This window comes from Arachis stenosperma, chromosome 6 (assembly GCF_014773155.1).
Source record: "Arachis stenosperma cultivar V10309 chromosome 6, arast.V10309.gnm1.PFL2, whole genome shotgun sequence".
NCBI classification, from domain to species: Eukaryota; Viridiplantae; Streptophyta; class Magnoliopsida; order Fabales; family Fabaceae; genus Arachis; species Arachis stenosperma.
The window spans coordinates 135,814,355-135,837,128 of NC_080382.1; the positions used below are offsets into that span (position 1 = coordinate 135,814,355).

The 22,774-nt window shown below is 35.6% G+C and overlaps 3 protein-coding genes across 4 annotated transcripts; 1 reads left to right on the forward strand and 2 right to left on the reverse strand.

Moving 5' to 3' along the window:
- Nucleotides 1-1,139: 1,139 nt before the first annotated feature.
- LOC130934728 (uncharacterized) lies at nucleotides 1,140-3,020 on the reverse strand. Its single transcript, XM_057864269.1, has 2 exons — nucleotides 2,435-3,020; nucleotides 1,140-2,146 (listed from the first exon to the last, which is right to left on the reverse strand). The coding sequence occupies exons 1-2, from the start codon at nucleotides 3,018-3,020 to the stop codon at nucleotides 1,140-1,142; spliced, it is 1,593 nt and encodes a 530-aa protein (XP_057720252.1).
- A 2,017-nt stretch (nucleotides 3,021-5,037) lies between these two features.
- LOC130935266 (ATP-dependent zinc metalloprotease FTSH 11, chloroplastic/mitochondrial) lies at nucleotides 5,038-15,058 on the reverse strand. Its single transcript, XM_057864946.1, has 17 exons — nucleotides 14,258-15,058; nucleotides 13,721-13,874; nucleotides 11,923-12,015; nucleotides 11,405-11,490; nucleotides 11,180-11,303; nucleotides 10,406-10,525; nucleotides 9,787-9,837; nucleotides 9,523-9,584; nucleotides 8,859-8,916; nucleotides 8,628-8,753; nucleotides 8,472-8,552; nucleotides 8,012-8,141; nucleotides 7,750-7,898; nucleotides 6,507-6,788; nucleotides 6,120-6,209; nucleotides 5,954-6,007; nucleotides 5,038-5,659 (listed from the first exon to the last, which is right to left on the reverse strand). Exons 1-17 carry the CDS (start codon nucleotides 14,884-14,886, stop codon nucleotides 5,504-5,506), a joined length of 2,445 nt encoding a protein of 814 aa, XP_057720929.1. The 5' UTR covers nucleotides 14,887-15,058; the 3' UTR covers nucleotides 5,038-5,503.
- Nucleotides 15,059-16,083: 1,025 nt separating this feature from the next.
- On the forward strand, nucleotides 16,084-21,953 carry LOC130936171 (endoplasmic reticulum oxidoreductin-2-like). 2 transcript variants are annotated; one of them, XR_009068074.1, is made up of 10 exons: nucleotides 16,084-16,581; nucleotides 16,797-16,928; nucleotides 17,969-18,221; nucleotides 18,778-18,888; nucleotides 19,746-19,864; nucleotides 20,176-20,280; nucleotides 20,389-20,591; nucleotides 21,108-21,231; nucleotides 21,522-21,634; nucleotides 21,739-21,953. XR_009068074.1 is itself a non-coding variant. In XM_057866194.1 (10 exons), exons 1-9 carry the CDS (start codon nucleotides 16,423-16,425, stop codon nucleotides 21,632-21,634), a joined length of 1,377 nt encoding a protein of 458 aa, XP_057722177.1. In that variant the 5' UTR covers nucleotides 16,085-16,422; the 3' UTR covers nucleotides 21,739-21,953. The 2 variants fall into 2 exon arrangements, 1 of the variants encoding a protein (XP_057722177.1); XM_057866194.1 differs by having other exon boundaries at nucleotides 16,085-16,581; nucleotides 21,464-21,634.
- Nucleotides 21,954-22,774: the final 821 nt, after the last annotated feature.

Sequence of the window (22,774 nt, forward strand, 5' to 3'; positions counted from 1 at the left end):
TTATGTATCCCAAATTGGAGTTATTAAAGGCCAGTCAGCAATGGTTAATGCTCTGATTGAGAGATGGCGGCCCGAGACTCATACTTTTCATTTTTCGGTTGGTGAGTGTGCCGTGACCTTGGAGGATGTGGCGGTAATTCTCGGTCTGTCAACAAATGGTCTTCCGGTTACAGGTCCGACTATGAGTAGCTTTGAGGCATTAGAAGCCGAGTGCTTGCACCAATTTGAAATTGCACCCAGCAAAAATGACTGTAGAGGGAGCTTTATAAAATTAACGTGGTTTAGGGGTGTGAGAGATCGTATAGTGTTGAATGATGATGTGCACATGCAGGTGTATGTAAAGTGTCACATAATGTTGTTATTTGGGAAAATTATGTTTGCAGATAAGTCGGGTGCAGGGGTGCACTGAAAATTTTTACCTTTGCTCCGCAACTTCGGTGGATCATACAGTTTAGTTGGGGGTTCGGCATGCCTGGCACACTTGTATAGATCATTGTGTAGGGCAACTCGTGTCGACTGCAAGAAGATGGACAGTCCACTGACACTGTTGGTCAGTTGGGCTTGGATCCGGCTACCATTTCTAGCGCCGATTCCTGGCAATCCCCGAGTGTTTCCAATTGCAAACAGGTAATTTTGATTAAAGTATGCATTGAAAGAATTGATAGAAATTGTATTCTGTTTATGGTAAGATAAGTTAACAAATGGATTGTCCGTCTGCAGGTGGCATAACTAGGACCGTCAAAACTATGCCTACCGATATAAAACGCTTGCGCACTACAGGAGGTTGTTGGATGATCTACAAGAAGGACAGGTATTGTGTAAAATACAAGTACCTTATGTAACTTCTTAAGTGAAGTAATTATTGTGTAATCATCTGACTGGTTCGATGTGTCCAGTTTGTTTGGCAGGCTTATGGCATTGGATACATCGACCCAGACGTAATTCCTTTAGCCATCCGTCATAATTCGGTTATGTGGAGTGCCACAGTGCCACTTATATCTTTTGAATGCATCGAGTGGCATGCAACTAATAGCGCATCTGGTACTCCCTGGTCGTCCTCGAGTATCCTATGAAAAACATTCAGTCAACTATGAACACCATTCTATTTGATCGTACTTACAATAAATTCAAAGTTCATTCTATACAAACTTACCAATGTTGACGATAAGCTTCTGCAGGTAAGGTGCTTTGAACTTCCTCAAGAAGTTGGACTCAATATGCCGGATACAAAATATATGGAAAGCTCTTGGAGGAGACCACGCCCCATTACTTTGTTCAATAGCTGACCTAATCGAATCGTGTCGATCAGAGATTAGTCCGACACCATCACGTGTCACCACATGTTGACGCAGGTTGCTCAGAAAAAAGTGCCATGCATCAGAAGTCTCTCCCTCCACTATGGCAAATGCAATAGGCACGATGTTGTTATTACCATCTTGTGAGACTGCAACCAATAAACAACCCTTATATTTTCCATACAAATGAGTCCCGTCCACCTGCACCACTGGCTTGCAGTGTCTGAAGGCCCTTATACAGGGGTAATAACTCCAGAAGACTCTATGTAGAACACGTATATCAAGAACCAAATCATCCCCCTGGTAAGCTGGCATTGTTTCAAAGTGAACCACTGCTGATGGCTCTTTGTGGCACATGGCCTCAAACCATATCGGCAAAGCTTCATACGATGCTTCCCAACTTCCGAAAATTGATTCGACCGCCTGCTGCTTTGCTAACCAAGTCTTGCGATAACTGATGGTGTAGTTAAACTTTGACTGGATATCAGCAATTACTGATTTCACCTTTATAGACGGGTCAACCTCTACCAACGGCTTTATTGCTTCTGCAACTGTCTTGGAATCAAGCTTCGAATGGCCTTGAGAAATAGTAGACCTGGTACAAGTATGACTTCCATTGTACCTCCTTATCTCCCAACAGTACTTCTTCTGCATTTTGGTTACCCTGATCAACCAGTCACAACCATTCCCATATTCTGTACATTTGGCATAGAATGTCGTCGATTCCGACTCATATACTCGATAGTCCACACCTCTCCGGATGGTATAATCTTTCATTGCCTTGATTACTGCCTCCCTTGAACTGAATTCCATCCCCACTGTGAACTCACCATCCGCCACAACAGGAGGGGCTGCATACATCAAAAGTAATAAATGCTTCATTATGTACTCAGTAAGAAGTCTTTCATTACAACTCAATTAATAAACACACTTTATTATGTAAGATCGTTATAGTCTTATTTTTCGCTATTCCATCTATGTAAACAACAACTAAATATCATTCACAACAAAGAACTATTAATTAATAAAAAAATCAAACGCTATGGTCACAAATGCCTGGTCACATATCACATACATTACTCATCTGACTTATCGATCTGCTACTTCATAGATTCACGTAGCTACCTAGGTTTACGCACCTGGATTCATATATTGCGGAAACTCCGGTGCGTGCATAGCCTCCAAATCCAACAACTGCATGAAAGAAGGCTCCTGAAACGGATGCGGGTTTGCTAGTGCATTTGCAACTTCCGCCACATCTGCGTTCATGGCGCCGCCAGCTGCTTCTTCGTCCTCACCTGGACCGACGATCTCATAGTTACTTTCAAATTCATCTTCGCTTTCACTATTATAATCTTCCAATTCAATGTTACGGTCCGCTTCAGATTGCTCAAACTCAATATATAACTCGATGCACGACATTCGGTGACGATTTTCCATGTACATTGAAAACATTTCCTGCATACTCGCTTCGTCCATCACATACTTGGTCTGAAATTGAACAAACCCACCAAACACAGGTAAAGGATACCTGTACAAAATACACGATATCCTCCTACATCTTTGAGAATCTATCTTCTCACAAATCACACCTTTCAACTCCTCAAATGACAATGTGAACGGAATAACATCTAATGGATTTTCACACACAAATTGAACTCCCTCATATGTTTGTAATAAGATCTGTCCGTAATAATAAATCTTCAATACAACTCTATCATCCATAACACTAACTATTCTCAACCTCACAGGAATTTCTTTTACAAAAATGAAGGAGAAGAATCAGAGAAGAGAAGAGAGGAGAAGAGGATGAACATTAGCTGACGAGGAAGAAATGGGGCTTCTGTGATACCACCATCCGCTTTTTGTGTTGACTAAGGGCAAATCGGAGGGACCGACCGCTGCACACCCAAATCGGTGGGTCCGATTGGTGCACCCCGGATTAAAATAAAATTCTCTGCCTCCAGTAATCGGTGGGACCGATTACTGCACTCTTAGCAAACGTCTTCCAGCACCCACAAATCGGTGGCACCGATTTAATACTCATTAGCCTCTCCCTAGCTCAAATCGGTGGTACCGATTTCATACCCATCAACCTCTCACTCACACAAATCGATGGGACCGATTCCTCCCTGCTTCAAATCGGTGCCTCCGATTTCTTCTCCCAAAATTCCAAAAAAGCAACGTCGTCATAACAGTGTAAATCACCCGTAATCATCATATCCCAGCATAACTCACACCCCCAAATCATATCTAAAAAAATCAGCCGTAAAGTAAAACAAGGAAAATCAAATAAGTTGAGGATTTTTATTTTAGGCTGTTGGAGAATAAAATAATATTGTTTTCAATAATGTTAAGTTTTATTATAAAAATGAATGATTTCGACTATATTTTTTATAGTATTTGATTATAAATGTAATTCTAAATTAATTATATTGAACATAAAATTTGAGTATAATTATATAAATATAAAGCTATTTGTATTTTTGTATGGATGATTAATTTTTTACATATATTATCTATTTTTATTATATATAAAATTAAAATTTTATTTACAAGCTTAATTAACATTAACCTAACGTTATTTCCCATTTATTTAGCTTAATTAATTAAGAGTAACTAAATATTGTGACTTCAATTCTAACAACTATTTATTCTCATATATCATTTTCGATTTAGACTTGAGATACATGATTACAATGACAGTGTTATACTAAACTAAAAAATTTTATAATTATAAAATATTATTTTTAATTTACCATGTCAAATTAAACTGTAAAACTATACATTAACACTAGTATATATATTAATTAATACTATTTTGTTCTGTCGTATTATTGGAAGAAAATTACCATAAACTATTTTTGTGTCTCTCTTAAGTATGCCATTATAATCAACAATGGTATAAAAAATTATAAAATTTCTAAATATAATTTGATCAAAATATATACTATACTTTTTCTTTTTGGTTGGCCATGGTATCTCCCAATTTGACAGGCCAACAAATAATCCATCGCAGATCTAAACTGCATCACCACTCGACCAATCCATCACCACTTGACCAATCCGATAAAATTTTCAAGATGGTATATTCCAAAGCCACTTTAGAATTTTTGTGAGTTTGGGTTTTGGAAGAAAATAAAGACGAAAGAAGGTTTAGAATTAAATTTTGAATTTTTGTATCACAAATCATTCTTTATCTCCTCTAAAATCCCAATTGACAAACAATCCCTTAATTATCAATTAGTTTTCCGCTGACGCAGTTAAGGCTAGAAGTGAGCCAAGCTAGACCAAGCTCAAGCTTGGCTCACAAAAATTGAGCTTGGCTCATGGCTCAACTCATTAACAATCGAGCCTATTTCTTAAACTTAAATTTGGCTCACCATAACCTCATGAGCCAACTCAAACTCACGAGTTGGCTTAAATAACAGGAACATAATCTATAATTCTATATCATTAAATTCTAACTTATATATTGTGTCTCTATTAATTATAAATTTTTAATTTATGTCTTATATATATATAATCTAGTCAACTTACGAGTTAATGAGTTGAGCTTATTCAAGCTCAAACTCCACTCATTTAATTTATGAACTCAATTCCAGGCTCGAGCTCAGCTCACGATCTCAGCTTATCAAACTATTAACGAGTCGAACTCGAGCTGGCTCATGAGCTGGCTTAACTCACTTCCAGCTTTGGACGCAGTATTGAGCATGTAGCAAATTGAATTAGAGAACAACAATTGAACATCTGAAACATTTTTAATTCAATTCAGAAAATGCATAGATCACTTGATTTTATTTGTCTATCATATCCATTTAATTGACAAATTAACCTTGCCAAAATTACACTTTGGGTCTCATAATAAACAATTAGATAAGGAAATGACTGTGCAGACTAATTAACACAAATCTTAATATGTTCAATAAACATATTTCTACAAATACATAGTTCTCTCTAAAAAATATTGCTCTCAGCAACAGAAGGAAATTGTCATTGTGAGCAGGACGGACGACTAGTTGCTTCAGAGATAACCAAAGATGTATAAATTACTTCCTATAAGCATCTTATGATAATCATAACATGCACAATGAAGGGGGACACTGCAGAAATTGGATTATAAAAAATACCTGTATGGATTCTAGGTATACTGTACAGAACTTCCCCTATTGTTGTTAGAAGTAACAGACAGGAAGTGGAGAGAAAGATTACACCAGTACAAGGTCCCCTTCTGCTGCTTCTTGTTCCTGTTGTTCTGATAGTCTTCCTTCCTGGTATGGTAGAAGTATTCGCCGGATTTCTTCTGAAGTCAGTGTCTCATACTCGAGTAATGCATTTGCCAGCGCATGCAACGCCTTCTCATGCTGAAGAAATAACAAAGTTATTAGCACCAGCGACCAGCATATACCATATGCTGTATAAGGTTGACCACATATTTTTAATCATCAACATATAGCCATGCTCATACAGCCAGACATTTTATTAGTATATAAACCTAATTCCATGAAGTTTTATTGATGTCTTCCTTTGGCCCTGTGGCCTTGTGTTATACACTTTTACTCTTACATTGAAGAGGATTCTTGATATGCTAAACTTCGTAATTTCTTTCCTTCATCATCTTAACATATAAAAGATACAACAAAATCAACTTGACAAACCTTCCGCAAAAGGGCTTTCACACGATCATATGCTTCTCTAAGAAGTTTTACAACCTGCAGAACAAGTAAATTTAAGCATTGCGGTTTTTTCATTTAAGAAATGAAACAATATTTCAAAGTCAAAATGGTTTAGACGATAGATAGATAGTAGATTCATAACACTTGCCTCTGCATCTATACGCGACTGCATTTCAGAACTTGGCCGCTCTTTTATATGAATTGGTCCAATTGCATCACTCATCCCACAATTTGAAACCTGTTGCAGAGAAGGATGTAAAAATGGATAATAAGCACATTTGATTTGGATTTATTTAAAACAACAAACAAAAGAAACAGAAGCATCCAATCACTCATTTTTAGTGAGAGGAAAGGTCTTTCTTTGTGTTACAAGTAGTTAACCAACTTCCAAAGTAACAATTGACCATCACTGAAAGGAATGTACAAGCAGTTAAAAGGACACAACTCTAAAGTCCCTCTGTAACCAATATATACCAGCCTATGAAACAGAGACATATAGCCAGAGACATCACTTGAATGGGAAGCTGAAAATTACCATATATTGGGCAAGTTCAGTAGCTGTGTGAAGATCACTACTTGCTCCAGTTGTGACATAATCTTGACCAAATATAAGCTCTTCTGCAACTCTTCCTCCCATACATACATCAAGGCGAGCTAGCAACTGTTTCTTGCTAATTGATGTCTCATCACTTGATGGAAGCTGCGTAACCATCCCTAAAGCAGAGCCGCGGGGCATGATTGTTGCCTTGTGGATAGGATGTGCACCATCAGTGTTAAGGGCAACGATTGCATGGCCACTCTCATGATAAGCAGTGAGCTGAAATTCAGGAATAACAGTGCCATACATAAGCAAACAACTATAATATTAATATTTGATTAACTGAATAACTGTAAACTAAAGCTATTATTCTATAAACAATGTTTTTTACATTATTTGAAAATTTTCTATAAGAGGTGAAATATTATTATACACAATATTAGACTCTTATGAAAATTGGAAAGCAACGTGACTTGGTACATCAGGTTCATATATCATGGGAGTGTCTAACGAAACGGCTCAAACACATTATTATTGCCTCATAAATAGTCGCATCTATTTTCCTGTGAATATCAATGGCATTGTGTGCCGTTTGCAGAGTGCTACTTGTCAAAGCAAGTTTAGACCTGTAGCTATGTTTTTATCTCGAATCATTATGCCCACTATCAATTACAGAAATCTTCAGTCGTGATAATTGGCAGACATTCCAACTACTAGAACTAAAAGCAAGTCCCACCAGATCCACACTTCAAACACAGGATCATAATTTCCACATTTACTTGTAACTTGTAACATATCACATCCAAGTTCCTCCATACTATTCTGCAGTACTTTCTTGAACTGCAACACTATGGAAAGCAAGCTAGGATGGCATGGCCGGTAGTCTGTCTGATGGTGGTCCATTAGCTGCTATTCAAATTTCAAAGGGATCAGCATGCATTGTTAGTTTGTTACATGGTGTCTACTGTATGTGAGGATGTATTGTGCTTATTTTCTTCACTCCTAATATACTTTCTCTCTATCCCACAAAAAAATAAAAAAAACCACCTACAAGAAGTACAAGAGAAGTGTTTCCTTCACTTGTGAATCTGAATATCATCCAATGGCAAAAGTTAGATATGAACTGGAACTGTACATCAATACTTAAGGAGATTGGCTTCAAAAGCTGTTGTTCACTATGATCATATAACACAATACATAATTTGATGTGGTAAATCATATTCCAAGCATATACACATACCTTTTTAGACTCATCTGATATAAACATTGTTTTCCTCTCTGTACCCATGATTATTCTGTCTTTTGCAAATTCCAATTGTCCAGCTGTTAGTTTCTCTGCACCTTCAACCGCAGCTTTAATGGCAGCAATGTTTACCAGGTTTGCAAGATCTAATTTAAAGGAATAAATAACAACAGAGATCATCATTGACAGGATCTTGAAGAGGGATAAGATTCAAGATATTTTGAAATAAATATGTCAAACAAAATTCATAACAGTTCACCTGCCCCATTGAATCCTGGGGTACCACGGGCTATCGCTTTAACATCTACATCATCAGCCAGAGGTTTATCTTGTAGGTAGAGCTCCAATATTTCTTGCCGACCACGTACATCTGGATTTGGTACAACAATCTGGATTTGGAAATATATGTTAGTCGTCTTACCTTATGTATTCAGTTAAGTAATGTAAACCTCCAGCACACTAATTCAAAATAGTTCAACAAGTTCCTATAACATGATCAGGCTTAGATAAAAGGATTGAACAGGTTCACATTGCAGAAGGAAACTTATGTTTAGGATCCATCAAATACACAACAATGATAATTGAGCAACTCTAGCAAGTTCGTAGTGGTATATTGTAAGGTTTCTTTGGAAATTTATTTTTTGAAGTTTTAGTTTGGATAAAGAATACTATTAGTGAAGAGAGAAATAAAAGTGGTAAAAAGGTATAACAGTACTTACATGGCGATCAAATCTACCGGGTCTTGTTAAAGCTGGATCAAGAATATCAGGCAAGTTTGTTGCTGCCATTAATATTATTCCCTGGAAGATAAAAATTATTAATAAATTTGCCAAAACCAACGAGGAACATTTACACTTGAAATTGTTCCCGGATACCTCATTCTGCTCAAACCCATCCATCTCAACAAGTAACTGATGCAATGTCTTCTTAGTATGACCCTCCCACTGTTTCCTTGTTGATCCAACAGCATCAATTTCATCAATGAAAATGATACAAGGAGCCTACATAAATATAAGACCAAGTATTCCACATTCAGAACAAAAGGACCTGCTACAAAGTAAACCAAAGCAACATAAAATTCTACGAGAATGTTGATCATAACAAACCTTTTTCTTAGCTGCTTGAAACAAAGATCTTACACGTCGAGCACCAACTCCAACAAACCTGAGAAGTGATACCAAAATTATCATGCCTAGCTATCATTTCACAACATGCCTTAATGTGATAACATATGGCTGTAATGTATCTCCAGACGTACTATTACAAATTGCAATTGTCAAAAGGAATAAAGATTACACTTTGTATTGTTATTAAGATAACACATGAAAAATAGAGGACATTTCTGACATTTAAACTAATTTCATCACAACCAGCAGAAAATCATACATACTAAATGTTTTTCATATAACAATAGATGAATCACCATGCAGTTTTAGCTTTTTACTATTCCTACAGTTACATCTGTCTACTCTCCCAGCCTTTTAATTTATTTGAATAAAAGCAGAATAGACTTACGAGGAAAGAAGAATAATACAAGATGGAGGGCAATAGATCCCCTTGCAAGAGCAAATACCAATCAAAAGTAAAGCTATCTATGTAGCATAGTCTTTCCAATCTCTCAACGGCGATATTGTTTAGGCATCATATACTAAACGAATATATAATGTTAGCTCATTATATTCCAGTATCATGTCTCCAATCTCAAGACAATATATAATGTGTTAAATGCTCAAACTTAAGACATAAATATAGAAACAAAAGAAGACTTACATCTCCTCAAATTCAGACCCTGCCCGATAGAAAAACGGCACACCGGCTTCTCCAGCTATAGCCTTCAAGGTCCCAGATAAAGCAAACACTATCAGAAGTAAGAATTATCAAATTGAGATACAAGAACCAATGTCCAGATATATCCTGCCAAGAACTTCCTAAACACATAACAATAACAACATGGCACATCAAGAATTAAAAATAAATACCAGAAGCACATAGATTAAAAGCTATAATAAAATATGTCAACAGAAAGTAAATAACCTTGGCAAGAAGAGTTTTTCCGGTTCCTGGTGCCCCTGTCAAGAGAATACCCTGAAAAAAAAGGAAAGCTGAGGCTCTGGCACTTGATAAACTAGAGATATGCAAATAACAAATAATGAACTCTAGAAAACATGATTTTACCATCAGACAAGCATATTACTCGGCATAAGATGACATGAAAACAAATAAGAAGAATTCACTAATATTATGATGACCAAACAAATATATGCATGTTATTGTGTCAAACACAAATTGTATAAAAAGAGGGATTAAATACCCTGTTAACCAAAAAGCATGGGTGGAACTGGAAACATAGTTCTGCTGATTAAGAAACAAGAATCATGTGAATTTAAACTACAAGATGAAATACGAAGAAAAGGCCTCAGGTAGAAACCAATATAAAGACACAAAATAATAGAAAGAAATTCTCCAGACCAAGGAAGCTTTCCTTCCAAGGCATCTGAGGAACAGAACAATTTACATAGGGTCCCATCAACTAGAAAACAAGGGTGGAAACGTAGGTGTGCTGACTAAGAAACAACAATCAAATAAGTTTGAACTAGAAACTGAATTGTAATCAAAAGCTATCACGTGAAAAAATTAAAAAGAATCCTCAGACCTTAGGCAGCTTTCCTCCAAGGCGTGTAAACTTGGTGGGATTTTTTAAGTACTCCACAACCTCCTCAAGTTCTTGCTTTGCATCATCACAACCTTTCACATCCTTGAATGTCTTGACATTCTGGAAGATTAATTTTAGGGGGGGATTAAACCAAAAGATCATGAGTACCACCAAATTTCTGATTTAGTGATATTTTCAGCATGCAATAGACATTACCTATGCAACAAATAAGGAAATTCAAAATGAATCATTTGTTAGTATTAAAAAACTGCAACAGTAGACCTCCCTCCTCATTACCAGTGCAAAACACATCATCCTACTTATATATATATTGCATTTACAATGGTCTCATCCAAAATACTCAATAACAGCACAATTGTTTAGCTGTAACTAACTTGCCTAGCTGCAAAGTGAGTGAGAGAGTGAGCATTCTGTTATGAGAGAGAGGTAGGAACTATAAAGGGTTGTGGGAAGCAGTGAGAGGGAATGGAAAAAGAAAGGAATAGATCAGGCTAGGCTTAGGAGAGAGGCTGGCTGTCCAACTCTCAGCCAATCTATCTTACTGTTCTTGTATTTCTGCACTTTTTCTCATTCAATAATACTACTTCAGGGGTGCAATCACCTGGATTCACCCACTGTTTGCTTCAATTCTGTTGTGTGTGTGAATTTGTTCTATCTCAGATGCCAGGCCCTTATATATAGAATTAAGCAAATTAGCTATTTTAAAAAATTCAATAGAAATCTATTTTAGTTAGAAAAGATTAACAAGTTAACCTTTTCAGGCGTAACTTCTTTGTTTAGCTCCTTTGGGGCATAGGAAGAACTTGACCCAACACCTGATGTTCCAATGCCACCCAAGCTTCCTATGTATTTTTGAAGTGCAGCAGCACCCATAAACCTGAAGAGAAATAAAGCCATAATATAAGTAATCTACACGAGAGTTCATGCTATATGCTACACACACACATAGATGGAGAGAAAGAAAGTAAAGGCTCATACCAGACCAATCCCACTGCAACAGTAAACAAAATAGTCGAAATGAGCTCTTGAGCAAAACGTGATTTGTTTGAAGTTTTTGGATCAACCTAAAAAAAAAATAAAACAACTATGAGAGATTCCAAGAATGAACAAAGAATCAAAGTCAGTAAGGAGAGTGATTAACTATGAGTGAATAATGCATTTTTTAAGGATTTTTCCTCAAGAAGATAGATTAGGAACATAATGTACTAAAAGCAGTTTTTGACTATTTTATAGAATCTGAAATTATGACTTATTAGAAAAACATAGAATAAGGCAGCCTTGTGCCCAAGCATCAGTGGCTGATTCCACGACATGAAACCGTGACTTTGAAGTCATACAAAGACAACTCAACCGTTGTTCTAAGGCTAAAATAGAATAATACTAAGAAAATTAAATTTATTAATATGTAAAACAAAGCACACCTATTTCAATAATACTAAGACGTTAATCACTAAATGTGCAAAGCATACAATAACATCTTTTGCAATAAATTTTACCATTATCACATGTAATGGCTGCTTCTCAGATATTCCAGGGCTAAGAAAAGTCTCATCTACATTGCCTGATGCACGCTGCTTTAACTCTTGCAACTGAAAAGAAAAATGTTGACCATTTAGTTGCCCACACTATAATACAAGTAAACTATGAGGCTGTTATTATAATCACCTTAAAGTTCATCTTGGCACAGGGAAATTTCCAAAATTCAAAATATTTTCAAATAACAAGAGCGCCAGGAGCACAAGGGTCACATTAAATAAGAAGAGATTAAAAAGAATAGCACTGTAAGAATTATCTTTTAGGATCCATTATAAAACCCATCATGAATTTAATGAGAAAAAGGAAAAGGACATATTTCAGACCATCAGACCAGAAAAGGCTTGGTAGATATTTTGGAGTTTTTTAACTATTCCTTTCAACTAGTGATTTCATTTGAGGTAGGATTACTATTTTGGCATTCGTTTGGCGCTTAACACATGGTATGTATCACAGAGTTTCTCTAACTTATATTCAAAGGGACTGGCATGCTTTTGTTACACAGGTTATCCCTTTATGGAATTATGGGTTAGCTATATTTTTTGCATATGTGAGGATGCCTCATCCTCTTCTGTATATTATCTTCTTTTCCAATAAAATTTCTTTGTCCTATCATAAATAAAAAATAAAAAAAAATAAAGAAATAAATACAACTTGAAGATTTCATTTTAGAGATTGACAAGACGACCCTGTTCTACTACTTGGTTCCATGGATCAAACGACATGACGATTTCCTAAGGTAAAGCCATTGTAGTTTTTCTTAGCCTCCCTCTCCTTGTAGCTGTTGGAACATCCTCTAGTTGAACTACTCTCATTAAGAGAGTTTTAATATGCCTTGTACCACATGATCAAACAATCTAAGGCAAGTTTTTGCCATCGTTTTTCCACAATAATTTCTATCTCAACTTTCTCCTTGCTGCATTTATTCCTTATTCTATCTTGTCCAGCATATAATTTCATCACTAAGTAATCCAAATTTTCATGTCCATAATGAAAATAATCTCCAATACTAATAACTGGGTCGGGGAAAAAATTGTTCACAATACTTTTACCCAATTATGTTCACTAACATTAAGGGCTAACTTCTCTAATACCAATTAAAGGTGTTAAGACAAACTTTTATCATAGTTACTTTTGTTCAGTTATACCCCTTTTACTAAAATTGAGTCATTGAGAGGTATATACGTGATAAAACAATTACCTCTAAATAAAATAATTAGTATTGTTCTTTAAAATTATGAATTTATAGGCACTTTCACTAGTACTAATAATAGGAGTATCCAAATTTACATAATCAGTAATGTCATCAAGTACATCATATAAGAATAGGATCATACAAGGTAACAAATCAGAAAAATACCAGATTGGTTAATAAAAAAATCAATTTGAACCATATGAATCAATGCAAAAGACAAAAACAAGATAAAAGCAGTCCCTCATGAAACTTGCAACTTAATAAGAAAGAAATTTCCTTCTGATAATACAGTTTGCCAGGACCATGAAACAAACGTCATTTGTGCATTATGATCAAAATAGTCACAGATGAAATTTGAATGACCCGACACAATCTCAATATGTTAAATGGTAATTGCAAGCACGAAAAAGAGAACAATTCCTCTAGACAGACTAATATTAACTAATGGACCCTAAACTAGATGCCATGCACTCTTCCAAACCCACTAACAAAAATTGAGGCATCATGAATTAAACACAGACAGAAAAAGAGAAAGAACAAGAATATAAATTACTGAAAGCAATTACCAGAGTAGGAAGACTAGAAGGCTTTCCAATTTCCTCATCTGGAAGATATTCGGTGATAGCATTAGTCATTACAAGAGCTCGAAGATACTCTGCGACTCCTCTACTGTCTACAGCACAATCCCTTTGTTCGAATCGCTTGATGACAGACTCAGGACTAGGAAAAAAAAACAAAAAACAAAAAGAGATGAAAATCTTATAAATATCTGCATTTGAACTAATAAAAAAAGAAAATAAAGAAACCATATATGAATTTAAACACAAAACTTCCAAGCTATTCCCCAAATATATATATTCTTTTCTTTATCACTTTTTTCCAATATTATCTGTAAAATTATGATATACATCATCATCAATTGAAGAAGCGGGTAAATAAAAGATAAACACCAAGATCCCAGGAATGTCAAAACTGAACAAGCTTGGCTCAAGAAAGTTCACTAATTCAGCATGCAAACCCCAAGCATTCATTCTTTCATTCATTATTCATTAATCAGTAACCAATTCTTTTTTCTTTTTTGGAAACACTTCACTGCCACACACCTGTGCTTGTTGAGCTCAACAAACAGAGCACTCTGCTTCTCGGCATCCTGCGGGTTCGCCTCGGCCTCGGCGATCAACTTCGCCAGCCGCTTCTCCTGACGCCAAAACGGCCACCAATCAAAAAATTCCGAAAATGCCCTTCTCACCGCTTCTCTCACTTTCACCCAAATTCCAAGAAGAAACACCAAAAATGGCAACCTGGAACCAACACCAACACCCTCCTCATCTTTCTTCTTCTTCAGATTCGTACCCTTCCCCTCACTCTCGCTGCCAGTCACTACACTCTCGGAACTAAGTTCCAAACTTGACTCATTCCAATCCGAAACTGCAATCTTTTCCTCCGTTGAATTTGAATTTGGAACCTCGCCGGCGTCAACGGCATCAGGTTCGGCGGAATCTGGTTCGGAGTTAGTTAATTGGGATTGAGGTTGGGGTTCGGAAGAGGAGGTAATGCTGTTGTCGGGGCGGAATGTGCAGGGGAGGCGGGAGCGGAGGCGCGTGAGGTGGGGATGGGATGAGGTGAGGGAGTGGAAAGAGAGAATTGTGTTGCGGCGAAGTGAAGGGTATGAAGATGAGAATGGGAATGGGAGGGAAGGTTTAGAGAGAAGAGAAGCTTGAAGCGTGGCCATTTGGGACCGTGTTAGGGTTTGTGAATTATCAGTGAATGTGTCTCTTCCCCTCTCTTATTATCCGTGCACGTTGTTAGAGAAAGAGAAAGAGAAAGAAGATTGGAGGAAGAAGAAGAAGACGGAAGCAACCTTATCCAGCCATTTCCAGGGAGTGAACTTGGCGCCGGCTTCGGATTTTTAGTGTATGTGTCTCTCGATAGATTTTTTATTTTATTGCTTTTTTGTTAATTTTTAGTGAAAGGCATTATTAGGCAGCAAAAATGCATTGTTGTTCATAAAAATATTTTTTAATTTCATTATTAACAAAAATATTTTTAATTTATTTAAATATGCAATAACAATATACATCTATTAACTGAAATGTTCTACTTTAATACAAAATAATTATATTGCAAAAAATGAAAAATGAGAGTCTAATATTTATAAGTTAATTATGTTTTTTTTTTTGTGTACTCTCAATGTAAAATTATTTTGCATGTCACTAAATTATGTAATATTATATCAATAAAAATAATTTTTTATTAATTAAATAAATAATTATTAGAAAACAAATATAATTATAAAATAGTGTAAAATTACACTATCAAAATATTAAAATTAGAGCTTGTTTGGGTGAATTTTTAAGAAATGATTTTTTTCGAGTTATCTTTTATTAAAATATCTTATGGAGAAGTAAAAGTAATTTTATGTTTGGATATCTTATGTAAAAAGATCTTTTTATCTATCAATTATGTCTGGGTATAACAATATAAAAGTACTTTTTTGTTTATTTATTATATGAAAAATATTTTTTTTAAGGAAAAAAATCTTTAAAAAAAAGATGTAAATTACAGCTTCTCAAAAAGATGTTTTTTTTATTTTTCTAGTGCTTTTACTTTTACTACTAATAATTTTTTAAACACATTAAAAAATAAAAAAAATCTTTTTTCATTAAAAATTTTTTTTTTTAACAAATCCCTTAAACTCTTTGAAAAGTATAGTGCAATATTTTGTGTAAATAAAAAATATCTAATTGCTATGGACGAGAGGGCAGACAGGTAGTCTCCTTCTCATAGAATTGTCTCTGGGCCTGTGGGCCTGTTTCTACCCCAACAAGAAAGCCTTGACCCAAACAAGTTTGCCTCGGATGGGGCCCACAGTGTTTCAACTTCCAACGGTGTAAGAAATTGACTTGTAAATTGCAGCGTTTCTTGGAATGTTCCTGCCCACCGTTTGGCACCATTAACAGCGCCCCAGTTTTCAATTCTGGCCATCACATTCGCACGTCACAACTAACACCTCCGTTTTCTTACCTCTTCGACTCTTCTTCGTCATAATAAATACACACACAACACAAACAGACACTAGTAGTAAAGCAAAAACAAGCTTTGAATTTGGTATCTTAGGGTTCTTACTTTCAACGGATCGATTGCCATTCTTTCTATTGGACCAACTCACATTGTAACAGGTGGAAATTGTTTCTGATTTCCACCAGAAACCCCGCGATTCTCTCACTGGTTGTTTTTCTGGGTGCATTGAGGTAGGTCGAGGGGGGTGATGGTGAAGAAGGAAATTGAGAAGAAGAAGAAGAAGAAGGATAGCGGTTTGCGATGGGTTTGTGTGGCGGTTGCTCTTGTCGGCGTCTTTGTTGCCGTGACCATGTCTTCCAAAACTTCTTCAAGAATTCCTCTCTTCAGTGCATGTCCCTGTTCCCCGGTAATTTCACTTTTCTAAACCCACATTTGAAGTTCCTTTCGAAATTCTTGTTTTGATTTCCATTGTTAGATAGACTCTCAATCCTGCACTAACCCCTAATGGAAGAAATGTTCTTCATACATTGCTTTTCTCTGCTGTGTGACTTGATAACTTTCTTATAGTTGATTTTGTTTCAGTAGTGTCATTGGTTAATTTTTGTTTTTTCTTGATCGCAGGGTGAACCAAAGTATAGTGGCATGGTGGAGGATTGTTGTTGTGACTATGAAACTGTGAATCGTCTTAATGAGGGAGTGTTACACCCATCCCTTCAAGAGCTTGTGAAAACTCCATTTTTTCGATATTTTAAGGTTTGCTTGTTGTTACTTCTTGTATACATTTTTCTTGAATTTCCTATTGACTAAGATCCGAATCCTCGATGTATTGATTCTCTTGGTTACATTAAAATATGATAAAATCCAAAACCTTTAGGTTGGAAGAGGAACTTCTAGTCTTACTATGTATTTTTTGTGTGCAAATTCTTGTAGAAATTAGAGAGAACCACATCTATAAAAACTGCTGTAATTTTATCATGGTCGAAATACTGTAGCCAGGACGTAAGATTAGTGTGATGCAAACAAAACAAATATTTAAAAAAAAAAAGAAACTGAGCTAAGGTTTTAAACTTGCAAGGCACACCCAACACTCACCAAAGATGAGAAACAAGGAATTCCATCAGAAAGCACCCATAGGACAATGCATAAACATTTGTCTAATTGATTTTGAATTTGTCCGACACATAACAAATACATCAAGGGCAATAACCTTACTTGGCCTTTGAACCTGCAAGAAGTCATTGGTATTAATTCTATTGATCTAAGTTTTCCAAATAAATGATTTGACTTTATAGAGTGCTTTAGGCTTACATGTAGGTTTTTCAAGTGGAAAGGTTGTGTTGAGGTATGAGCTAGGAATTAAAAATAAGATATACAGCTGAACAGAGCTGAAGAAACCAGATGACTCAAGAAATGGCATGAAACTCTTGTTAGGGAGACATGAAACTTCTGATTCATATGTGCAGCACATGCAAATCCTTCTACATTATTGTTGGCCTTCAGTTGAAACTATGCTACCTGCATAATGGATTTTAAAATATTGAATTTACTATCCTCAAGTTTGAAAACAATATTCATGTTATTGGGTGATGTTGGTTTGGGAAGATTATTATTGAGAACAAGGAGGTACTCATGATATTATGCAACTATTGTACTCAAATAGTTAAAAGATACCTCTAATGATACAGATAGTGTGGGCATGCTATTGATGCTAACCACTTCGTTGCATGTTATATTGTGTTATCAACCTTTATGTTTTTCCTGTGCTAAAGACTGTTTGATGGTATTTGTTGCAGGTCAAGTTATGGTGTGACTGTCCATTTTGGCCCGATGATGGCATGTGTAGGTTGCGAGATTGTAGTGTTTGTGAATGTCCGGAAAATGAGTTCCCCGAGTCATTCAAGAAGCCTGGTCGCCTTTCACTAAATGACCTTGTTTGTCAAGAAGGAAAACCTGAGGCAGCTGTTGACCGTACATTAGATAGTAAAGCTTTCAGAGGATGGACTGAAATAGACAATCCCTGGACAAATGATGATGAGACTGACAATGGTGAGCCACTGTAGATATTAATTTACATGTAAATTCTTTTCAGACATAGTTTTAGGTGCTCCTATGAAATCAGATATCAATACTGAAACATTGGAGTAGTATTGATAAACAAATTGGGTGAGACCCAATTTGCTGATAGTTTGTGTTTGACCTACCTCATGGCCCAAAATATTGTGGTTTGCGTTTTCTTTTTCTCTTTTCATTTTCAGTGTTTTCTGTTTTCTGCATTTTGTCCTGTTTTCACTTTTTCCTTCACAAAATCCAGAAAACAGAAAACACTGAAAATGAAAACAAAAAATAAAAATGCAAACCAAACGCACCCTTAATGTTTAATTTTCAATTTAATGATCGATCAGAAAGCAAGGTGCCACGTCATTGTAGTAATAATTATTCACTTCAAATTAAGTCTTTTAATATTGTATGATATGTGGCAACATAGAATTCCTGCATACTGCATAGTACTTTCTATGTTGTCAGCATATCAGAGTTCAATAATTTTATTCTGAACTTCTTTCTGGAAAACAAGCATCTCACTGAAATATGTTTATATTTGTAGATGAGATGACATATGTGAATCTCCAATTGAATCCCGAAAGGTACACTGGTTACACTGGTCCATCTGCGAGAAGGATATGGGACGCTGTCTACTCCGAAAACTGCCCCAAATGTAAGTCATCTTCTAAAAGCTTATGTAGTTAAACTCTAGTTTTCTTTTCATCTTTTGTTTTTCAAATACTGTGAGATTGATAGGAACACACATATTATAAACCTGGAAAAATATGACAGTGCATATAACAGAAACAGAGATACAAGTTCTGAGCACTGTAGCAACTCAGTGTCTCCCAATATTAATATTTTCCTCACTAACTTCAAGTCCGTTTCCCATTTTATACCCCACTCCTCTCACAATGATTCTGTTATGATGAAGCACACAACACATATATACCTCACCCCTCCTGCACACTTCCCTTATTCATATTTGCTTTTACCATTTGGGCCCGTAATGCTTGTCCCAATCCCTTAAGCAGTGAATTGTGGTAGTTGGGCTACTGTAGCTCTTACTTTAATGAGGCATAAATTCTCAGAACCAGCGAACTTTTATAATGTAGGGTTAAACCTGTCTAGTAATATAAGAATCCTTTAAGGTTTAGTTAGTTTGATAATACATTTTCTTCCTCTTATCGTATAATGTATCACAGACTAATGACCGTAAAAATTACCACTGTATTTTTTTAATCTCTACTTCTTCTTATGTTGTACTTTTTTATTTTTTATTTTTTTTTCCAGCAATCATCTATCTTGTTTGTAACTTTAAGAGTGGATAATGGGCATTAGACTATCATTAGTCATGCTATATCTTCCATTTCTTTTCACAAAAAGATATCTTTAATCCGATGATGAAAATTGTTGACATGTTTTCTCTACGACCTATGGCACATTGAAGTTTATCTGTTTATATGGAGCTGCTCAGACTTGGCTATCTTAATTTGCATCCCTTGTTATTGAGAAAATTTTCTTCTGCAGATCCATCTGAAGAATTATGCCAGGAAGAAAAGATTTTGTATAAATTGATATCAGGCCTTCACTCCTCCATTTCAGTACACATAGCTGCTGATTATCTACTTGATGAAGCTATGAATTTGGTAAATCTCAGGCTCCTCTTCTCAGCAGTAGTTTAATTTCTGTTGGAATTAAACATTTATAGTTTTGAGGATTTATCATTTATGCACTTCATTGCCTATTTAATATTTCAAATAGGCTGTTATTTGGTTTATGTTATGCTGATGTGAAGTTTCATTAATTTTCTTTTGATAAAAATGGACCTTGTGGCTTGCACACTGAAGTTAGTGATCTTTTAATGCACTAAACTTCGTCTATGTTAAATACAGTACTCTGTAATCTAATACTACTCAATAAGAGTGTCTAACTTACTTCTCTCTCTTTAATTATTCAGTGGGGACAAAATCTTAGCTTGTTGTATGACCGAGTCCATAAATACCCTGATCGGGTCAGAAATCTGTACTTCACATTTCTCTTTGTCCTTCGAGCAGTAACAAAAGTGAGTGGAAATTCTCCAGCTTCAAAATTATAGTAATTCACATGATCAATCATAATATTTCATCATTTACAAATACTGGATTTAACTTTCAACTGAATACCACTTCAGGCTGCAGATTATCTGGAACAGGCCGAGTATGATACTGGTAACCCTATTGAGGATCTTAAGACACAATCCTTGATAAAACAGCTACTTTACAACCCTGAACTTCAAGCTGCATGTCCAGTTCCATTTGATGAGGCTAAGCTGTGGAAAGGCCAACGTGGACCCGAGTTAAAACAGAAAATTCAACATCAATTCAGAAACATCAGGTACTGCATATAACAACTGCTGGACATATTGCTCGCCTTACCATTATCCACTGATAACTTAGTGCTTTGGTGTGATTTACTCCATTCCGAACAGCTTTATGTAGCCAAATTATTTTGAATGAATGGTTAGCAATTTTAGAATTTTCTCTATTTTCAAATATTTTATATTAGGTTTGCAAAAGTTTATGGGGAAAGGATATATAGTTGTATTTTAGTTCAAATTTACCCCATCTCTGTTTTAAGCCAGTAATATGTTTCTACCTTTCAACATATTTTGTGTTTTGGAATCTTGATTTCTCGTTTCTGAAGCATCGCTTTCCAAATTTCCACCTCCTGATGGATGGGAGGGGGTTTGTCTGGACTTCTCAAGTGCTGAATTTAACTTTTCAGGGTCCGAAAGCAGTCAGACTCTTCTTATATTCCTTTTATTATGATTTTACTTATTTAATTTTATTTACTCTTTGCTTCCGTTGATATATCTTGCCATCAATTTAATAATCAATTTGTGGAATGCAGTGCACTGATGGATTGTGTAGGATGCGAGAAGTGTCGATTATGGGGAAAGCTTCAGGTTCTTGGTCTGGGGACTGCATTAAAGATTCTCTTCTCGGATGATGGTCAAGAAAACCTTGGTCGAACGGTAAGTACATTTGCTGGACCTTTTGAGTTCTTGTTCTTGCCCTTTTTGCACGTAGCCTGAAATCAATGCTTCTATGTTGACCTTGTTATAATTCTCATAAGCGCATCATTTGATAGTTGAGGAGCATTCATGGTGTTAACAACACTCAAGTATCACTTGCATATTTTTCATTTAAAGAAATCCAGCATAATATGACTGAGTGACCAATACAATTTAATTTGATGTTCTTCAGCTACAGTTGCAAAGGAATGAAGTAATTGCATTGATGAATCTTCTTAACCGACTTTCAGAATCTGTGAAAATTGCCAATGAAATGGGACCTGCAGCTGAAAGAATCGTGGAAGGATCTCCAACATTGACTGGCCCATTGAAAAAAGTTTGGTCCAAACTGCTTAAATCATAGGTAACGTTCTCTCTTTTCAATATATTTTGCCTGAGGTTTTTGCATTCTCTTTTTCTGGTGTTGTTCTAAGCTAACACAGAAAGCATTGCTTGTGGTATATGCAGGATGTAATTGGTGACAGTTCTGTTGTTAACTTTTCACATGATCAGGCTTTAGTAGTAAGGAAACCATAGTCATGGTTTCAAAATTTTGCGAGGATGTGAAAGCTATGTGAAATATCTCAAACATTGACAATAAATATTTGAATATAGAATGGAAAAAAAAATAGAAATTAATAGAAGATATTATACTTGGGACGTGAGCCCATCTTTCACTTTCATTTTTAGTATTAAAAGACATTTTTTACATTTTCTTCCACCATTCACCTTTATTTTTAAAATGGGAATGTCTCAAATGCAACTCTTACCCCGGGATGCTTTCTTTACCAAACGAAAGAAGGTAGAATTGAATCAGAAGATCCAATCTGTTGCGTGGATTATATAGCAGTCTAGATTTGATTTAGCTTATACGGTGCGTATCGTTTGCAGATTAAATTTTTGTACCTGTGCATAGCATTTTCGAGAATACTATTTTATTTCAACTAGAACACACGTATTCAAGAAACTCGAGTGCATGGATTGTCTCAAGATTTAGAACATGCATGAAAACATAGTCTTCCCTATTATAGCTTGTACGATTTTGTAGTTGTCTTCAAATCCTTCCCCACTTTCTCTATTATAGTCTTCCCAACCGATGTTTGGGTCATGTTTTTTACATCTAAACGGCAACTGTTCGAACTCAATAAAATGATAAATAAGTCGATGATTGACGTTTATGTTTGTGTTTGGTAATAGGTTGAAAACATATCTTGCATAGTGACTTTATCAATGACATATATTGTTTAGAATTGTTTGAACTTGCCAAATATTTATCTAGGATCCTCTTCAAAATATGAACATCTATACTTTTGAGTAGGGGTGTTTTGAGTAGGAGTGTGCAAAAAAACTGGTTTCACTAAACTGAATTGAAACTGAACTGAAATTGTTTTAAATAAATTAGTTTTTTTAAATAAAAAACTGAACTGAAACCATAGTTTTTATGAAAAATCAGTTTATTAAAAACCAATTTTTATGGTTCAGTTTAGTTTTAAACCAAATTAAA

Coding starts and splice junctions, on each gene's coding strand:
- LOC130934728 (XM_057864269.1), bottom strand. CDS start 3,020: ATGGATGATAGAGTTGTATTGAAGATTTATTATTACGGACAGATCTTA. Junction 2,147..2,434: donor TCCGCAATATATGAATCCAG/GTGCGTAAACCT, acceptor TGATGTATGCAG/CCCCTCCTGTTGTGGCGGAT.
- LOC130936171 (XM_057866194.1), top strand. CDS start 16,423: ATGGTGAAGAAGGAAATTGAGAAGAAGAAGAAGAAGAAGGATAGCGGT. Junction 18,222..18,777: donor TGATGATGAGACTGACAATG/GTGAGCCACTGT, acceptor TTATATTTGTAG/ATGAGATGACATATGTGAAT. Junction 21,232..21,463: donor AAGAAAACCTTGGTCGAACG/GTAAGTACATTT, acceptor GATGTTCTTCAG/CTACAGTTGCAAAGGAATGA.
- LOC130935266 (XM_057864946.1), bottom strand. CDS start 14,886: ATGGCCACGCTTCAAGCTTCTCTTCTCTCTAAACCTTCCCTCCCATTC. Junction 12,016..13,720: donor CTTCTAGTCTTCCTACTCTG/GTAATTGCTTTC, acceptor TTTTCTTTTCAG/TTGCAAGAGTTAAAGCAGCG. Junction 9,838..10,405: donor TTGGAGGAAAGCTGCCTAAG/GTCTGAGGATTC, acceptor CTTTTTTTTCAG/GGTATTCTCTTGACAGGGGC.